Below are 16,734 nucleotides of genomic sequence, written 5' to 3'. Positions count from 1 at the left end.
GATGGACATAATCTCCCTAAAGCGATTAACTCAGACAAATTCGTTTATCGTTTAAAAGGTCTTGGTTATCATAGAGATAATTATGACCTCATTATGATTTTGTCATATTTGTTTAGGAAAAACTTGTTGCTACTTTAATACTACTGTTTCCTGTTGAGTATGTTTAATCTGTCTGATGTATATGTGCGTCAGTTTTTACTTCCTGTTATTCGTGCTATAGTCTCCTTTCCCTTTCCTCTGGCAGCATACTACGAAGGTTCACATTTGCAGTTCTCAAACATCGTAAATTTCTGTCAACTATTATCAGAGGTACATGCATTTTACCGTATACATCACTTGCCTAGCATGGACAAATGTCTTCACATGACGGAGTCTTTAAAAAGCACACATACTTTTTTTTAGCTTAACCTTAATATATATACATAACATCATAAGGATTAGAAAAAATTATTGAACAAACCAAACCAACCACGAAATCCGAATACTCTGAAAAGTTCAATGTACAAACTTGAATATAAAATAACATATGGTCCCGATATCCTGACTTAAAATAAGCAGTTTTCAAACCACACAAACACCCCTACTTTATATATATAGGCCATAGGTCGTAAAAGTGAAAAACTGTACAGTCAATTTACCAACATGATGACCACTATCTTGTAACAAGGGAACAGAATATGGTTTTAATTTGGTAAGCCTTGTCAAAATGTCCTAACTACTACCTCAGGTAGCTAAGGTAGCCCAACAGTTACTGACGCCGAAGAAAACAAAAAAGCAGAAACAACGCATCTTGTATGCAATTATATTGAAAATTAATTGAGAAAGAACTGAGAATATATTAAATCGGCAGACTTTATAAGGTAAGAACCTTTTTTATCAATTGATACCCGTGAAAAACGAAAAGGAATTTAATAAATTTACTGAAGCCAAAGAAAACAAAAAAGCAGAAACAACGCATCTTGTATGTTTCATACGAAAAACGATGATGCAAAACAAGTTGGAATGAGAGATACCACCTTTTATAAGCTTTTTCTAGAAAAATAAATTTTACAGATAAAATGTTGATAACTGTTGTATATTAATATATCCTCCAGAACCAGAAGTTAAAGAAACAACAGACACGGCTTCCTCTTTGTAGACTTATACATTTAATTTGACATAAGCGGTTATCTCAGTACCAGAATTTATGACAAACGAGACGATTTCAATTTTGAAATTATCAATTTCCCCCACCTTAGTAGCAATATACCAACTCCACCTGCATATGGGATAAACATTTCCCAAACTCATTCGGTATTCAAGAGCTTGTAGCTGCTACCCAGACTTAATAAATCGTCACCAGTGTCTGCGCAAAAAGTAGATGAACCAGGGTTATGTCAAAGAACGATTCGTCCTTTTTCTAAAATAAAATTATTAACTTTACTGTTAAGTCCATTTTTGGTAATATCCTTTTGGATTAGCTCGGTACTTATGCATACCGCCAATGTGTTGTTGTGCTGTGGTCATTTTTGTATTCTTGTCTTTCATTTTTTGCTTATGTGCTATGTTCATATGTCATTTTGTTTTACTTTGTTGACATATTTGTTTGTTTTTATAGGGATTAAGATTATAACACATTGTTGACTGCTGCACCACTATTTTTGACATTTTTACCTATAATGCAGTGGGAAATCCAGTGACAAAATATTACCTCCCCTGTAAATATTGAAAACTAGACCTTCTCAATGTTCTCAATTAAATCAATAAATTTGACAGCAATACACCAAACGACCAAACAACCTGGCATTCTTTAAGATCAATATACAATTGAGATAGCTGTAATGTTTGATGGAAATCTAAGTTGATTTGAAAAAAATATAAAAAATTAAAGGTGACTATCTGAATTAAGTCGGAACTGAAAATTCTAGCTTTTTTTACCTATTAATTAAATCCTTAAATTTGACAGAAATACACCAAACTATAAAACAACCTGGCATTCTGTAAGATCAATATATAACTGATATAGCTGTCTGGCATGGGGTAATGCTAATTTGTACTTGTAATGCCCTGTAATGCATTACATTTCCCGAAGTAATGAATGTAATGTGTAATGCCAAAATTTTTGCATAACATGTAATTGTAATGTTATGCATTACATTGGCAAACATGCAGTAATTTTATGCATTACATGACATTATATAGCATTTCTTCTTATCTGATAGTGCTATTTATTGCTACAAAGTTCAGGGATAATAAGTACTACTGTTTTATTCTTTCTTTTAAGAAAATAGGAAAATTAAACACAAATCAATGTCTAGTTAATGGATTAACAAAACGTGTTGAACTGTTGTAAAACTAATGATTTTCTTCATCTTACCTTAATACTAAAACATTTATACTAATAATTAAAAGAGATCTATTTTATAAACATAAAAAAGTAAAATTGTTTTTTATTTGCAGTCATTTTCATATACCATTATAGTCATTGAAAAACCAATACATGATATTTAAACATGAAAGAAATAAGTTGAATGATTGATATTTGACACCTGACAAAAACCACTAATTAGTTTGTATAGCTATCAATTCCTTTCTTTTGACAAGTGAATTTGTGATTTTAAAGTAATTAATTAACATTGAGATTAAGTTAACAATATAATAACAAAAAACATAATGGTAGAATAAATTCCTTACAACATTTTCGTTATTTCTTTTTTGAGAAAACACAGAGATGTATCCTTCAAAATATAAAAGCCTGACCCAGAAGAACAATCAACCTTGGCAAACTTTGTAAATCCATCTGGTATTCAGAAATATCAATTAAATGACCCAAAGCAAAACGAAGCTATAGATTCACTTTTCGAGTAAATTGCTAGGAGTGATTTACTCCCATTTTCAACAGTTGAAAGTCAAAAGTTTAAGAAATTTATAGAAAATCTTAACCCAAACTGTTATTTGGTCTATAGGGCAATGAAAAGATTTTTATAATATCTATTTAATAGTTACAAAGATGCAGTATAAAATGTTTTATATGTATGTTTCTTCTGATAATAAAATTTATAAAATGTAATGTGTAATATAATGCATTACTTTGGTAACGTAATTGTAATTTCATGCTTTACTTTCCAAAATACATGGAATTGTAAAAAAATGCTGCTTTTGTCCAAGTAATTGTAATGCAATGCATTACATTGCAATGTAATTTGCCCCATGCCTGATAGCTGTATAGTTTTATGAAAAAAAATTTAAAGATGACTATCTGAATTCAGTCCAAATTGAAAATTCTAGCTTTTTTCACCTATTAATTAAATCCTTAAATTTGACAGCAATAAACAAACTACCAAACAACCTGGCAATCTTTAAGCTCAATGTATAATTGAGATAGCTGTAGAGTTTTATAAAAATCCAAGTTGATTTGAAAAAGTTATTGAAATAATTAAATTTAATCAAAACTGAAAATTCTAGCTTTTTTTTATACCTATTAATTAAATCCTTTAATTTGACAGCAATGAACCAAACTACCAAATAACCTGGAATTTTGTAAGATCAATATACAATTGAGGTAGATGGGCTGATTCAGACCAGTCTTGACTAAATTTAAAGGTCAAGATTGGTCGAGACAGGTCGAGACTAGTCGAGACTGAGTCAAGACTGGTTGAGACAGTTCGAGACTGAGTCGAGACTGGTCGAGCATTTGTCGAGTCCATTTCAGACTATACCAAGATTATCAAGAACTGAATCAGACTTATTAAGTAAAGTCGAGACCAAAGTCCAGTACAGTTAAGTACAGTTAGGTAATGTCGAGATTATGTCGAGTCTTATCAAGTAAAATCTGTGCTCGACCAGTACAAAATATGGTCTTTTCAGACTCTGAGCAGTTTATAGAGTATATGAGTTTGATAAAAATTGGTTTAAAATGTTGCTATGCGAATAAATTCCTGGAGTACCAACTTCAGTTTATTTTTCTACTGGCTGTATACCTTTCTGGAACATGCTAATTATCCGAATATATATACAGCTAGATCAGAGAAAGTCAGGGAAAAAATTCCAAAGGATTCGATTGATATGCAGCAAAGATTGGCACTTTTAGAATTAAGTTACTAAGCAAATTCAAACGGACCTTATCTCGATGTAAACATTGAATGTGAATAGATCGAGAATACCGCAAATACATGTACAAAAATGGAGACGACCTTTTCTTAAAATTGTATAAAAAATAGTAGAAAGATACCTACTTTATAAAAATAGTTATCTTAAATTTCTTACCCTGCACAGGTATGGCATGGTATTGGTTGCAAAAATTTGATATTTTTCATTTAGATGCAATATTTCTTATTTAATTGGCATATTTCTTCATTTAAATGCAATATTTTTTATTCAGATGGTATAATTTTTCATTCAAATGGTATAATTTTTCATTCAAATGGTATAATTTTTCATTCAAATGGTATAATTTTCGTTCAAATGCAATATTTTTTATTCAATTGGTATAAAATGTCATTTGAATGCAATATTTTTATTCAATTGGTATAGTAGTTTTTTTTATTTATATGCAATTATTGCATTATGGGAAATTCTTTGACGTCATAAGGTCAAATTTGCAACAACGTTTGTGATTGGTCGGTAATTGTTTGGATTTCTCCCCTTTCTTTTTAAACTTGATTGACCAAGATTAAAAAAAACGCGTCAGAATATCGCCCCTCTAACTAAATTTGGCGTTCGTGCGAGTTCGTGCACTGGCTGTTAATGCCAATAATGGCTAGGACGAGCAAAAAAACCGAGTGACAAGTAATAATAATTAATTTGACACACAACTTGTTCATGGATAGAAACTGATGCCTGCGTGCATGGCAAAAGCACCTCCAATGACAACCTTTTCTGAAGAAACTCTCCTACAGTCTACACATTGAAAAAAAAATACATAGCTAGCCCCCCTCCCCATTCTAAGTCCAGATACATGTAATCATGACGTTCTTTAGTGCTATATCATTTTTTACTTTTCTTGATCCTCAGAGACGTCGCAGGAAGGCACACATGAAAAAAGAATAAAAAGCATCCAGGACGTTACAATTATTTGGACTAAGCCCCCTGTTTTTTACTACATGTAGAAAAAAAATCACCTTATTACGACAGCAGAACCAGAAACCCACAAGTAGAGACATAAGCTGTTATACTCCGGAACTAATTCTTTAATTAAGACAATTCAGGATAAATTGGAACCAGTTACTAACCCATGTTACAACAATACTTCTATGACATAGGACTTCACTATATGAGGCGTGTATCTATAATATGTGCTCTCATGTGTTATGCTGCAAATCATTTTACATTTAGGATTCGTTGCTGAGCTTTTTTTTACTGTTCTCGTCTCCGAATCCCTTAAATAGATTTTTTTTCAAGCCCCACAGTAGTTCAATAATTACTATATGTTTTTGCATAAATAAGTATGCAGGGCATATTTAATACTATCTATAATATGTGCTCTCATGTCTTATGCTGCAAATCATTTTACATTTAGGATTCGTTGCTGAGCTTTTTTTTACTGTTCTCGTCTCCGAATCCCTTAAATAGATTTTTATTCAAGCCCCACAGTAGTTCAATAATTACTATATGTCTTTGCATAAATAAGAATGCAGGGCATATTTCAAAACATATTTTATCTTCAGGACTTTTAAATGATTTACTTTTCAATACTGCATTGGGAAGGGGGGTATACAAGTTTATTTTGTGACACATTATATAATATAATTAGGTATCCAACAAATTATAGGATTGTACGTTTAGCTATTATCTAGATCTGTACAAAATGTATATAATTAGACACATTTAACAGGGGCGGATCCAAAACCTCGGTATCTAGATGGGTGGGGGGGGGGGGGGGGGGGGGGGAGTAGGTTCAAATTTAGATATCTGTATAGAGATGTATATATGCGAGTATTGGCAGTAATGGTTATGGTGTGTGTGTGAGGGTAGGGGTTTCAGATCAAAGATCGTTTCTATAATTCTATATAGTTTTTACCATTTCACTCTATTCTTTATCCTTTGATCTCTATTATATTTGTCCTAAACATGCGTATTTGCATATTTGACACTGGACATAAGGTAACCAAAAGTCAATCAACGTATTCTGTATATTTCATCATTTCTTTATTATGTTATCTATAGGTTTGGTCCCGCCCCTTATCTATTTTTTTGCACATAAGGGACGACATCAAAAGTTCAATGTAGGATAAAAAAAACTTAATTCGTATAGTTTTTTTCACTGACCCCCTACCCCCCCCCCCCCTTTCTTAACTTAATTTGGGAAAAATTGATTGATAAGGATATATATAAAATCGATGTTAATTAAACAAAACTTGCAGCAATTTTGCCCCCCCCCCCCCAAACTATTTGAATTAAGTTTTTTTATCCTTCATTGATTTTCTGATGTCGTCCCTTATCCTCTCTATGTAAACCCAATTCATGTCCTGATAGATGGTGACTCATGCATAGCATCATATGTGGTTATTAAAACAAGAAATATATTCATATTATAATAATTAATGTATGCTAGGACTTATAGATAGATGTCATTAGTCTTATAAAAATACAATAGCATTTTAATTTTGATGATTATATATATGTTTATATATTTGATAATGCCATTTTTTTGGGAAAAAAAGTAGGGCAAGGCGTTTTTAAAACATATCAATGGGGCGCATTTTTTTTTTTTTTTGTTCTTCGGAAGTGAGCCAGAAGAAGTCCATTTCTGTTTTTTTTTGCATTGGGGAGATCTTCTGGCTCTCTTCCACCTCTTCTTTTTTGATAGGTTGACGGCAGAGGCACATAACAAACATGGCGTCGTTTAGTCTAAATGAAATTAATAAATTGATGAATGCATATATATATTAGAATGTGAGCTGTTTTATAAACGTTTTTATGGTATGACAGCCTTGGTAGGACATCCCTGTAGGACGATAAGCAGGATAAATATAAGAACTACACGGACAATAACAGTTAAGGGACGATTATTTGATATTCTATGGAAGGGATTTTGATTGATTGGTGTGTAACGCTACTTTCAACACTATTGGGCTATTCCGTGGTGGTCAGTTTAAATTTATAGATGAAGGATGGGGAAGGGAATTAGAGAGGGCATTATTATTCATTTCAATCTGTCGCCAATCATTCCTATTTTTCAGCTCTTACCAGGCAACCATATTCATATATGAAATCCTTCTGTCCCCCAACCCAACAAATAAATAAATATCAAATGGTTTTCCTCTTATTTAACACAAGTTTAAACTGATTGATTGTTTGTTGCTAATTTTAACGCCCAGTGAAAATTATTTCATGCTTGTTCAGGAAAACACGAGTTTAGAAGTCACGTATATAATATAAAAATGAAGAGATGAAATATGATTGCTAATAAGGCAACTATCCACCGGAGTTCAAATATGAAGTGGATGTAAGCAACTATAGATAAGATAAGATAAGATTAGAAAAATTTATTTTAAGTCGGGTTACATGAAATACTACAAACATAAGCTTTGTAGAGCTTTTTGCCGTCATGTAGACAAATGCTTTTTGTAGACAATCGTAAGGCCTTCAACAATGACAAAAACCTGATACTGTAAAGTCGTCTATAAAAGGCCCGACATGAAAAGTGTGAACAATTCAAACGAAAAAACTAACAGCCTAATTATGCATAACAAAACAATTTACAAAATATCAAATATGAGTCAAGACAGGAACCCACGACAACCACTAAACTACAGGCTCCAACCCTGGGACAGGCAAATAAAGAATATGGCAGGGTGGATATAAAAACGAAGATGTGGTATGATTGCAAATGAGACAACTCTCCACAAGAGATCAAATGACACAGAAATCAACAGCTATAAGTCACTGTACGGCCTTCGACAATAAGCAAAGCCTACACCGCATAGTCAGCTATAAAAGGCCCCGAAATCAAAAATGTAAAACAATTCAATCGAGAAAACTAACGGCCGAATTAATGTACAAAAAAATGAACGAAACACAGATATGTATAACAAAGCAACAAACGGCAACCACTGAATTACAGGCTCCTGACTTGGGACAAGCACATACATACAGAATGTGGCGGGGTTAAACATGTTAGCGGGATCCCAATCCTCCCCCTAATCTGGGACAGCGGTGTAACAGTACAACAACATGTTTGTGAGCAACCCATCCCGAAGCTGGGACAGTGGTGTAACATTACAATAAAATAACAACTTGCACAAATCAGCAAATTAACTCAAAAGATCGGTACGAGACACACAAAAAACTAACATTAAGACAATAGACACAAAGCACCGACATAAGAGTATTTGCAATTACTGGAAGTTTGCTCAAACCTAATTACAACTGGTACTGAAATAAATCTTGTTCTCCCAGACTGAGTTATCAATCAGTACACAACGCGCGGCAAAGGATTTAATTAAAAAAGAAAACAGTCTGAGAAACGCCTGTTTTACGTTGTATATAGATATAAGAAGATGTGATATGAGTGCCGATGAGACAACTCTCCATCCAAGTCATAATTTGTTAATGTAAACCATTAAAGGTCAACGTACGGTCTTCAACACGGAGCCTTGGCTCAAACCGAACAGCAAGCTATAAAGGGCCCCCAAAAAATTGGTAGTGTAAAACCATTCAAACGGGAAAACCAACGGTGTCTAATCTATTTAAAAAAAACCGATATACTTGCATATAAATCCATATACAATGAAAATGTTTTTGAAAAGTGGACCGAACGTTTTGACCATCGACATTTTGCAATAGAAATACTAGTTATGACCACAAGATTTTAACAGCCAGTGCAGGACTCGCACGAACGTTAGATTTAGTTAGAGGGGAGATATTCTGACGCGTTTTTTTATTCTTGGTCACCCATGTTTAGAAAGAAAGGGGAGAAATCCAAACAATTTCCGACCAATCACAAACGTTGTTGCAAATTTGACCTTATGACGTCAAAGAATTTCCCATAATGCGATTATTGCATATAAATAAAACTACTATACCAATTGAATGAAAAATATTGCATTCAAATGACATTTAATACCAATTGAAAAAAAAATATTGCATTTGAACGAAAATTATACCATTTGAATGAAAAATTATACCATTTGAATGAAAAATTATACCATCTGAATAAAAAATATTGCATTTAAATGAAAAAAAATATACCATTCAAATACAAAAATATTGCATTTAAATGAAGAAATATACCAATTAAATAAGAAATATTGCATTTAAATGAAAAATATCAAATTTTTGCAACCAAAACCATGCCATACACAGGCAGACTTTTAATTTTTCATATTCACAAAAAGACAATATTTCTCTATTGAATGTACATGTGACAAGATCAGACCGGTGTGCTCGATAACGTAGGTGTGAACAAATAAATATACTTTGGGAACTTGTAACATGCTTGTGGAACACTCCGAAAATTGGTGACCCGAAAGATCTTTAGATTTTGTATGGACATGATTTTTTCCATTTTTTTTTATCAATATGCAGCAAAGATTAGCAGTTTTTAAATTTCAGTTTCACAGGCTTCTAATGCAATTATCTCGATAAATACTGGACATAAAACATTGTGTATTTGCATGTATATTTCTAATAACGCAGTTTAACAATTAATTTATTTAAAATTAACAATTATTATTTGGAAATAACTTTTGATCAGTATCGTCACCGGCATTGTTTTATTATTGACTTTCTCGACTCTATCATGAGAAGAGTAAATTTTCTTTTGTTTTCGTTCACTGGATATCCCCCTTAATGTCTGTTTGTTTTGTTCACACATTATTTTCAATATAATGGAATTTTATGCAACTCTCATACAAGTGAGAGGTTAAGCTAGCTATAAAACCAGGTTTAATCCACCATTTTCTACATAAGGAATTGCCTGAACCAAGTCAGGAATATGACAGTTGTTTTCCATTCGTTTGATGTGTTTGAGCTTTTAATTGATCCATTTCAAAAAGGACTTTCCGACTTGAATTTTCCGTGGAGTTCGGTATTTTTGTAATTTTATTTTTTTTTTTGTAAATAATTTTGAAAGTTTTTGAAAGTTTAGATTAACTCTAACATAAAAATATGAAGATGTGGTATGATTGCCAATGAGACAACTCTCCACCAGAGACCAAATGACGTAGAAGTTAACATCTATAAGTCACACCGTACGGCCTTCAACAATGAGCAAAACCCATACCGCATATTAAGCTATAAAAAACAAATATGATTCATAGCAATAAGCGACAACCACTGAATAACAGGTTCCGGACTAGGGACAGGGCCATACAGAATGTGGCGGGGTTAAATCTAGTTTAAAGCCATAAAACAACTAATTAAAATCATGTATCTAAGACTAAAATATCAAATCAGTAAAAATGCAGCTTCCAATGGATTTAGTGTAAAAGACGTCACCAACAGTCAGATAAAAACATGACCTTATGCAATGCTAAAATAATTGGTATCGACAAATTAATTAATTGATACCAAAATTATATCAATACGATAAAAACAATATTCAAAGATCTAAGTACAGCGTTTAATTGGTAACCTTTAAGAATAAGTTCATTTAAGATATCGACAATTTTACCCGAGTGCTATCTAAATTTACTGGCGCGGTAAACAGCATCACCGTAAAAATTAAGATGTGCTATCCCGTTTTTGACAGTTTTCTACAGCCAAAACCTGTTTAAGCAAATTTTGTGTTACTTAAAGGTTACGCTCATTTAAGAAGTTCATTAGAACAGCTTTTCAAAAACTTACAAGTTGTTACATGGACACGCCGAATGGTTCGACAAGAGGATCATTCCCATCTTGAAAAAGATGATTTGAATTGCAGTGTTCAAAGCGTCTCTTTCGCCGTATATTTTAGTTTTTTATTACCAAAATCTCGAAAATCACCGAAAAGACATTTGTCCAAATGCGGATATTTTGCAGTTAAATTTGTACCGTTTAATGTGAATGCTACTATCCGGTCGATACCTCTGCTGGTGGACAATCAGTCCCGAATACATTACTAGCCCAGTGCCTCAGTACTTCGGTTGTGGCATAGTGATACATATATTGTATTAATTAAAGATTTTTGTAATTAAACTTTGGAAATCCATTAAAATTATGCCGTGTTTATTCCTTATGCATACCTCTGATTCTTTGTAGAGTTTTGTCTACACTTGCATTTTATATCATTGCATCTATTTAACGTTTCTGTTAGGTTTAGATTTTCAAATCTTTCAGTCCGAAACATCACAGAAAAGACATTAATAATTGTAAGAAACACAGTGTGTTAAAATAACATTGATTCAGATGTGGATACTTAGAAATTCTGAAGATCTGTTACAGAACATATAATCTAAGTATCTTTTTCTCTTGCAATTGTATAAAGACATTGATTTTTTCACCCTTTTCACAAGTATACCCCATTCGAAACTTAAAGGCAAAATCTCTATAACTAGATTATGTTAGTTTACTACGTATCTGCATTTCAATATCACAAATATAGTAATTGCATCTGCTGTTTATGAATTGGAAGAATTTTATGCAAATTTTCAATCTTGTATGGTGGTTTATTTATGTTAGTGCTATTAAAAGTACCAAACAATTACGTAGCTTCAACGAACTTATATCAAAACATACAAAAACTAAGTAATTACCCAAATGTTGATCGAATGAAAGGGTAATATATTCTTTATAAGAGGCTCTGATATGGTTCTGATTTTATAAATCAAAACAAACAAAAACTAAGTAATTACCCAAATGTTAATCCATTTAAAGGGTAACATATTATTTATCAGAAGTACTGATTTTATAGTGGATTGGCATATTCCATATACTAGCAGTTCACCTTGCACAGATATCTGCAGACTACCAAAGTAATAATTTTGTCAACATCTATCCACCAAGTTTCAAAAAGTAAAATAACAAAACTACCGAACCTAAAGAAAAATTTAAAACGGAACGTCTCTTATCAAATGGCAAAATCAAAAGCTCAAACACATCAAACGAATGGAAAACAACTGCCATATTCATGACTTGGTTAAGGAGTTTCCTTATGTACAAATTGTTGTATTAAATCTGGTTTTATAGCTAACTAAACCTTTCATTTGTATTACAATCGCATAAAATTCCATTGTATTGAAAATGACGTTAAAAATCATCACCATACGAACAGCCACAAAGATCAAAATCCATACCGATCAATTTTATTTAAATTCGAGTTTGCACAAGATATTATATAAAACAAAAGCTCGCAGCTCTCAAGAGCTTCTTTTCGATAATAAAAACCTTTACATCAACAGTAAACCAACTCATTGAAAAATTTATCATACATCAATCAACTGTTTGGTATCATAATTTATCTTTGGATACTATGAGTTTTTTAAATTGCTTACATAAATGGAAAATTCAAATTGATAATAATATTCATTACAAAAAGAGTGTTGTGTTACATTATGCTTACATTGAAGATAAAAAGTCGAAGCTATTCCTATTTCTCTTCCAGATAATACCGTATCTTGCCAGGATGTCTCCATGATACTATCACGGACAGTTCTTTTTCAGCAAGAAAAACTTAGAATTGGATGTAGTCCTTCCGAGGCACCAATGTGGGTGTCTATAACTAACGTCACACTCGAAAAAAATACATCTAATGGTTTTCAGAACATCGTTACGGTTTATTTTGATTTGAAAAGTATGCAAAATGCAACAGCTTGGACTCGGACAGGTTGGCAGAATCGCGCCACTGTTATCAAGGAATATATATACCCAATTATGAATTCCGGACTGGCGTTTGACATCCCACCCGAAAATGTTTTATGTTCAGATGAAGGAGTATTTCGCTGTACAGTTATTGGTACCTCAGCTAAAAATCAGCTATTAGAGAAAGTGAAAATTGGCACTGTGGAATTAATAGGTATATATAATCAAACGAAGATGATAAGGGGTGTGATAAAGAATGTTCTGATCAAGTTATTCATTGAAGACGGACTAATATTTCATAATATTTTTCATATTTGATTATATAATTTTTTGGGGAGATCAAATGCATACATGTGCTTAACCCTAACATTTGAGCTTTTTGTGCAAAATTAACGAATTGAGGCATTGCGAGATCACTATTTTTTACGAAAATCTTGGATTCGTTCAGATTAGGTAGGACAAGAACATTAAGCAAACTGCTATTTTTGAATGAAAGGAAATGCGGAGTATACGTCCATGAGTCAGCAATATTCAAAACAAATGCATGTTACAAAAACATTTACAGATGAATATATAGTTTTAAAACGGAAGTTATCTGAGCAAAACGATGAGCTCTAAGGCTAGATATCAGTTCTTCCCCTGCAAATCTTGATCAGTTGACTAACAAATGGCACATAACAGAATATACAATAAAGTCAGTACAAGCAAAGCATTTAATTAGACTATCTGAAATAATTATAAAAAAAACAGTTACAAACTATACAGTATCAAAGAATTCTCAACGTGACACATGTGGAGCAGGATCTGCTTACCCGTCCGGAGCAACCAAGATTTTATGTGGGGTTAGTGTTTCTCAGTCTTTACTTTTTTATGTTGTGCATTGTATACTGTTGTTTGTCTTTTGGTATTTTTTTCGTGTTTTGTCATGGCGTTGTCAGTTTTTCTTCGACTTATGAATCCTTTTGGTATTTTTGCCTCTCTATTAAAGCAAGCTCTAAGTATTAAATTTACGGATATGAAACCATTCCATCCTATACTCTAATATCGGTGGTTCTACCTCACATTGGATTTAATACAGCAATGCCTTAACAGTGCAGGAAGACTTGATATTGTTCAATGCACAGAACAAGTTTTGCTCTTTTAAATACTGACAACAAAATTTTAAGCAACTGTTGATTTTTATTGCTCACATTTTATGTTAAACAATCCATCTTGATGTACTTGGTCTTGTTGGCTTTGAATTAGCTTTCAGTAACTCTGAGTTTTCTTTATTTGGTACCTTGTGTCCTTTTATCTTTATGTTATTTGTTTTTCAACTGATTTTACAGTTTGTTCTTATATTGTGTTGTTACAGCACTGTTGGCGCTCACAAACATGTGTAACCCCGCCACATTTGTTATGTGCATGTCCAAAGTCAATCGTCTGTGGTTGTCGTCGGTTGCTGTCTGTCATATAAATTGTATCGTTTATTGTTTTGTAATAACATAAGTCATTGGTTTTTCCGTTTGAATTGTTTTACATTTTGTCATATCGGGGCTTTTAATATCTGAGTTTACGATATGGGTTTTTCTCATTGACACAGGCCGACCGGTGACCTATAGTCACCTTAATCACGTAATTAAGACCCTGTATTAAAGTGGCCTTATTGCTAATCACATCACATCTCCTTCTTTTATATCAAAAGTACATAGTTAAGTCCCGACATTTATTATCAATAAAAGAAGATATTTGCACTCTTTAGTCTTAATTCATGAAGACAAAATTTTACACTAACTGTAGACTAAATATGTTGCTCGTATCTAGATCGTATGTAAACAATCCATCACGTGGTACTAAAGTAATGATTTTGAATAACGGCATATTATTTACAATTGCAATAAAAAAATATATTTGCACTTTCTATTTATGAAGACAAACATTTTATCAATAGTAGACTATATTGCTCACATGTTATGTAAAACAAACTATTCTGAGGTACTAAAAGTAATAATTTCCAGTACCGGATCATTTTTTCCCCATTAAAACAGAATGAATTCAAGCACCATAGACAACAGCAGACAAACTTTAAGCAACTGAAGACCTGTTCCCGTTTTATATGAAACTAACCAAGTTTTTAATAGTAAAGTACGCTCAACTCTCGGTAGGGAAAATAAAAGACTGTTATGACGGGTTTCGAATACAAATTGTTATTTAGAATCGGAGATTACGTACGCTCGTTCGTCAGGGGAACAACAGCATTCACATTTTATTTTATAGTTTAGCATGTCAGTTATTCGAAAGATGCTTTGCTTTAAATTAAAAAAAAAGTATTATTTATTTCAATACAAATTCAATTTATTGCTGAACTACAACGTAATGGTCAACGTACGGAAGCCTGAGCTGCGTTGCACTTTATTGCTCATGATAATTACTGCAAAAATTCGGATCATTTGGAATAATACATGATAAGTTATTTATTTGTCTTAGGTATTCTAAAACTATAAGACGTGAACGAATTGTATGTCATCTCTTTATTTGTTAATCGAAAATGGATAGAATGGGAAATTACAATCCCGCTTGTACCATGCAGATGAAACAAGCCCTAGAATACTTAAAAAATATAAAATGAATTAGCACCTATCATTTGTCCCCTTTTTCCACAATCCACCAATACCAGCCTTTAAAATACCTTAAGGCACATTGTCCTGTAGTAGGGTGCACAATGTTCAAAAAGTCCTAAATTAACAAGTTTAAGTTATTGGCTGACTTTTTTGTTGTTGGACATTATAGGAATAACATTATAGTTAACATTCATGATTGTCGTCGTAAGTTCCCGTGGTCACGATTTTCTAAATCTCGTGTTTTACAGGGTACTCCCAGATACCGTATTGTACGGAGAATCTGTAACATGAAAAATAAAGTAATTGCGCTCTTTATTGGTGGTTGAAATAAAACTTAGAAGATAGTTTATCATTTATATTAAATATATCATATAACGAAAGATGAAAGTATTCAAGTAGTTTTAGTATAAGTATTTCAGCATTTTAGTAAGACGAAAATTTTACCCGAAATTAACCACATTTTAACCGAAAGTAAAATTATTACGTGTATCATCACGAGATATTTTACTCTGACTTAAGTGTGCCAAATTTCATGCGTGAAATGTAAGTCGCGTTGAAAAAATTAACAATTAAAAATCACAAATTAAGTCAAAATTGTTGCACTAATAAAACACGGATTATCTCGTGCTAGTCATCATTTTGTTGCTTACACTATAAGGTCATAAGCAAGACAGTTGTCACTCAATACATTTCTCAATTTTGCTTGTTGTGTAGTTGATTTATTTGTTTTAAAAGGCCAGTTAACTTTGAAGATTTTTATTTTGTTTGGTTTGTTTTGTATCGGTTTTTCGAAACTTTATTTTTTTTCATTGAACAGATTTTTGTTATAACTGTAGTATAAGCATCAAACGGGTCGGGTTTTTTTTCACAACCGAAATCTGGCACATCGAGTTTGGTCTTGCATGATGTTTTCGACCTAAATCACCCTCGTTGTGATGACAACAAACATGTACCACCGTTCGTGCTATAAATTATATACCAGCAGGCACAACTGCATTAATTTCATAGCTGAATATGCATGTTCAATCTATCTAACATGTTTCCAATTGGAATGATTGTTTTTTTTACTCTGTGAAAATAATACATTTAAAGAAGATCGGTAGTTTCAAATTATACAATCAGCTATAAAAAGCCCGGCAAGATAAATTGTTAAACAATACAAACGAAAAAAACTTACGGTCTCATTTATAACAACAACAACAACAACAATAAAAACATAAAAATATAACAGACAGCAACTTAAAGAATTACAGGTTCCTGATTTTGAACAGAAGCATACAGAATGTGGCGGGGTTTAACAAACTTTAGAAAAAAAAAAACCAGTCGGAAATGGCTTGACTCATCAAATCGACATGAAGTACAACAAAACAACTAACATAAAGATAAAAGACTCAAATTACTGATGTAAAAGTACTCGCAGTTAGTTAGGGTACGA

General features: G+C 32.4%; 1 protein-coding gene across 2 annotated transcripts in view; it reads left to right on the top strand.

The window, feature by feature from the left end:
• LOC127700609 (uncharacterized) overlaps window positions 1-16,734 on the top strand; it is a 56,863-nt gene that overhangs the window by 1,361 nt on the left and 38,768 nt on the right. For both annotated transcript variants that reach the window (XM_052204160.1, XM_052204159.1), the window contains exon 2: window positions 12,503-12,913. In XM_052204160.1, coding sequence (XP_052060120.1) covers window positions 12,503-12,913 — 411 coding nt within the window. The remainder of the gene's footprint in view (window positions 1-12,502; window positions 12,914-16,734) is intronic.

The sequence above is a fragment of the Mytilus californianus genome, unplaced genomic scaffold (assembly GCF_021869535.1).
Source record: "Mytilus californianus isolate M0D057914Y unplaced genomic scaffold, xbMytCali1.0.p SCAF_5, whole genome shotgun sequence".
In the NCBI taxonomy this organism is placed as follows: domain Eukaryota; kingdom Metazoa; phylum Mollusca; class Bivalvia; order Mytilida; family Mytilidae; genus Mytilus; species Mytilus californianus.
Note: the sequence above shows the minus strand (reverse complement) of the source record. Positions and strands in the feature narration are given on the sequence as shown.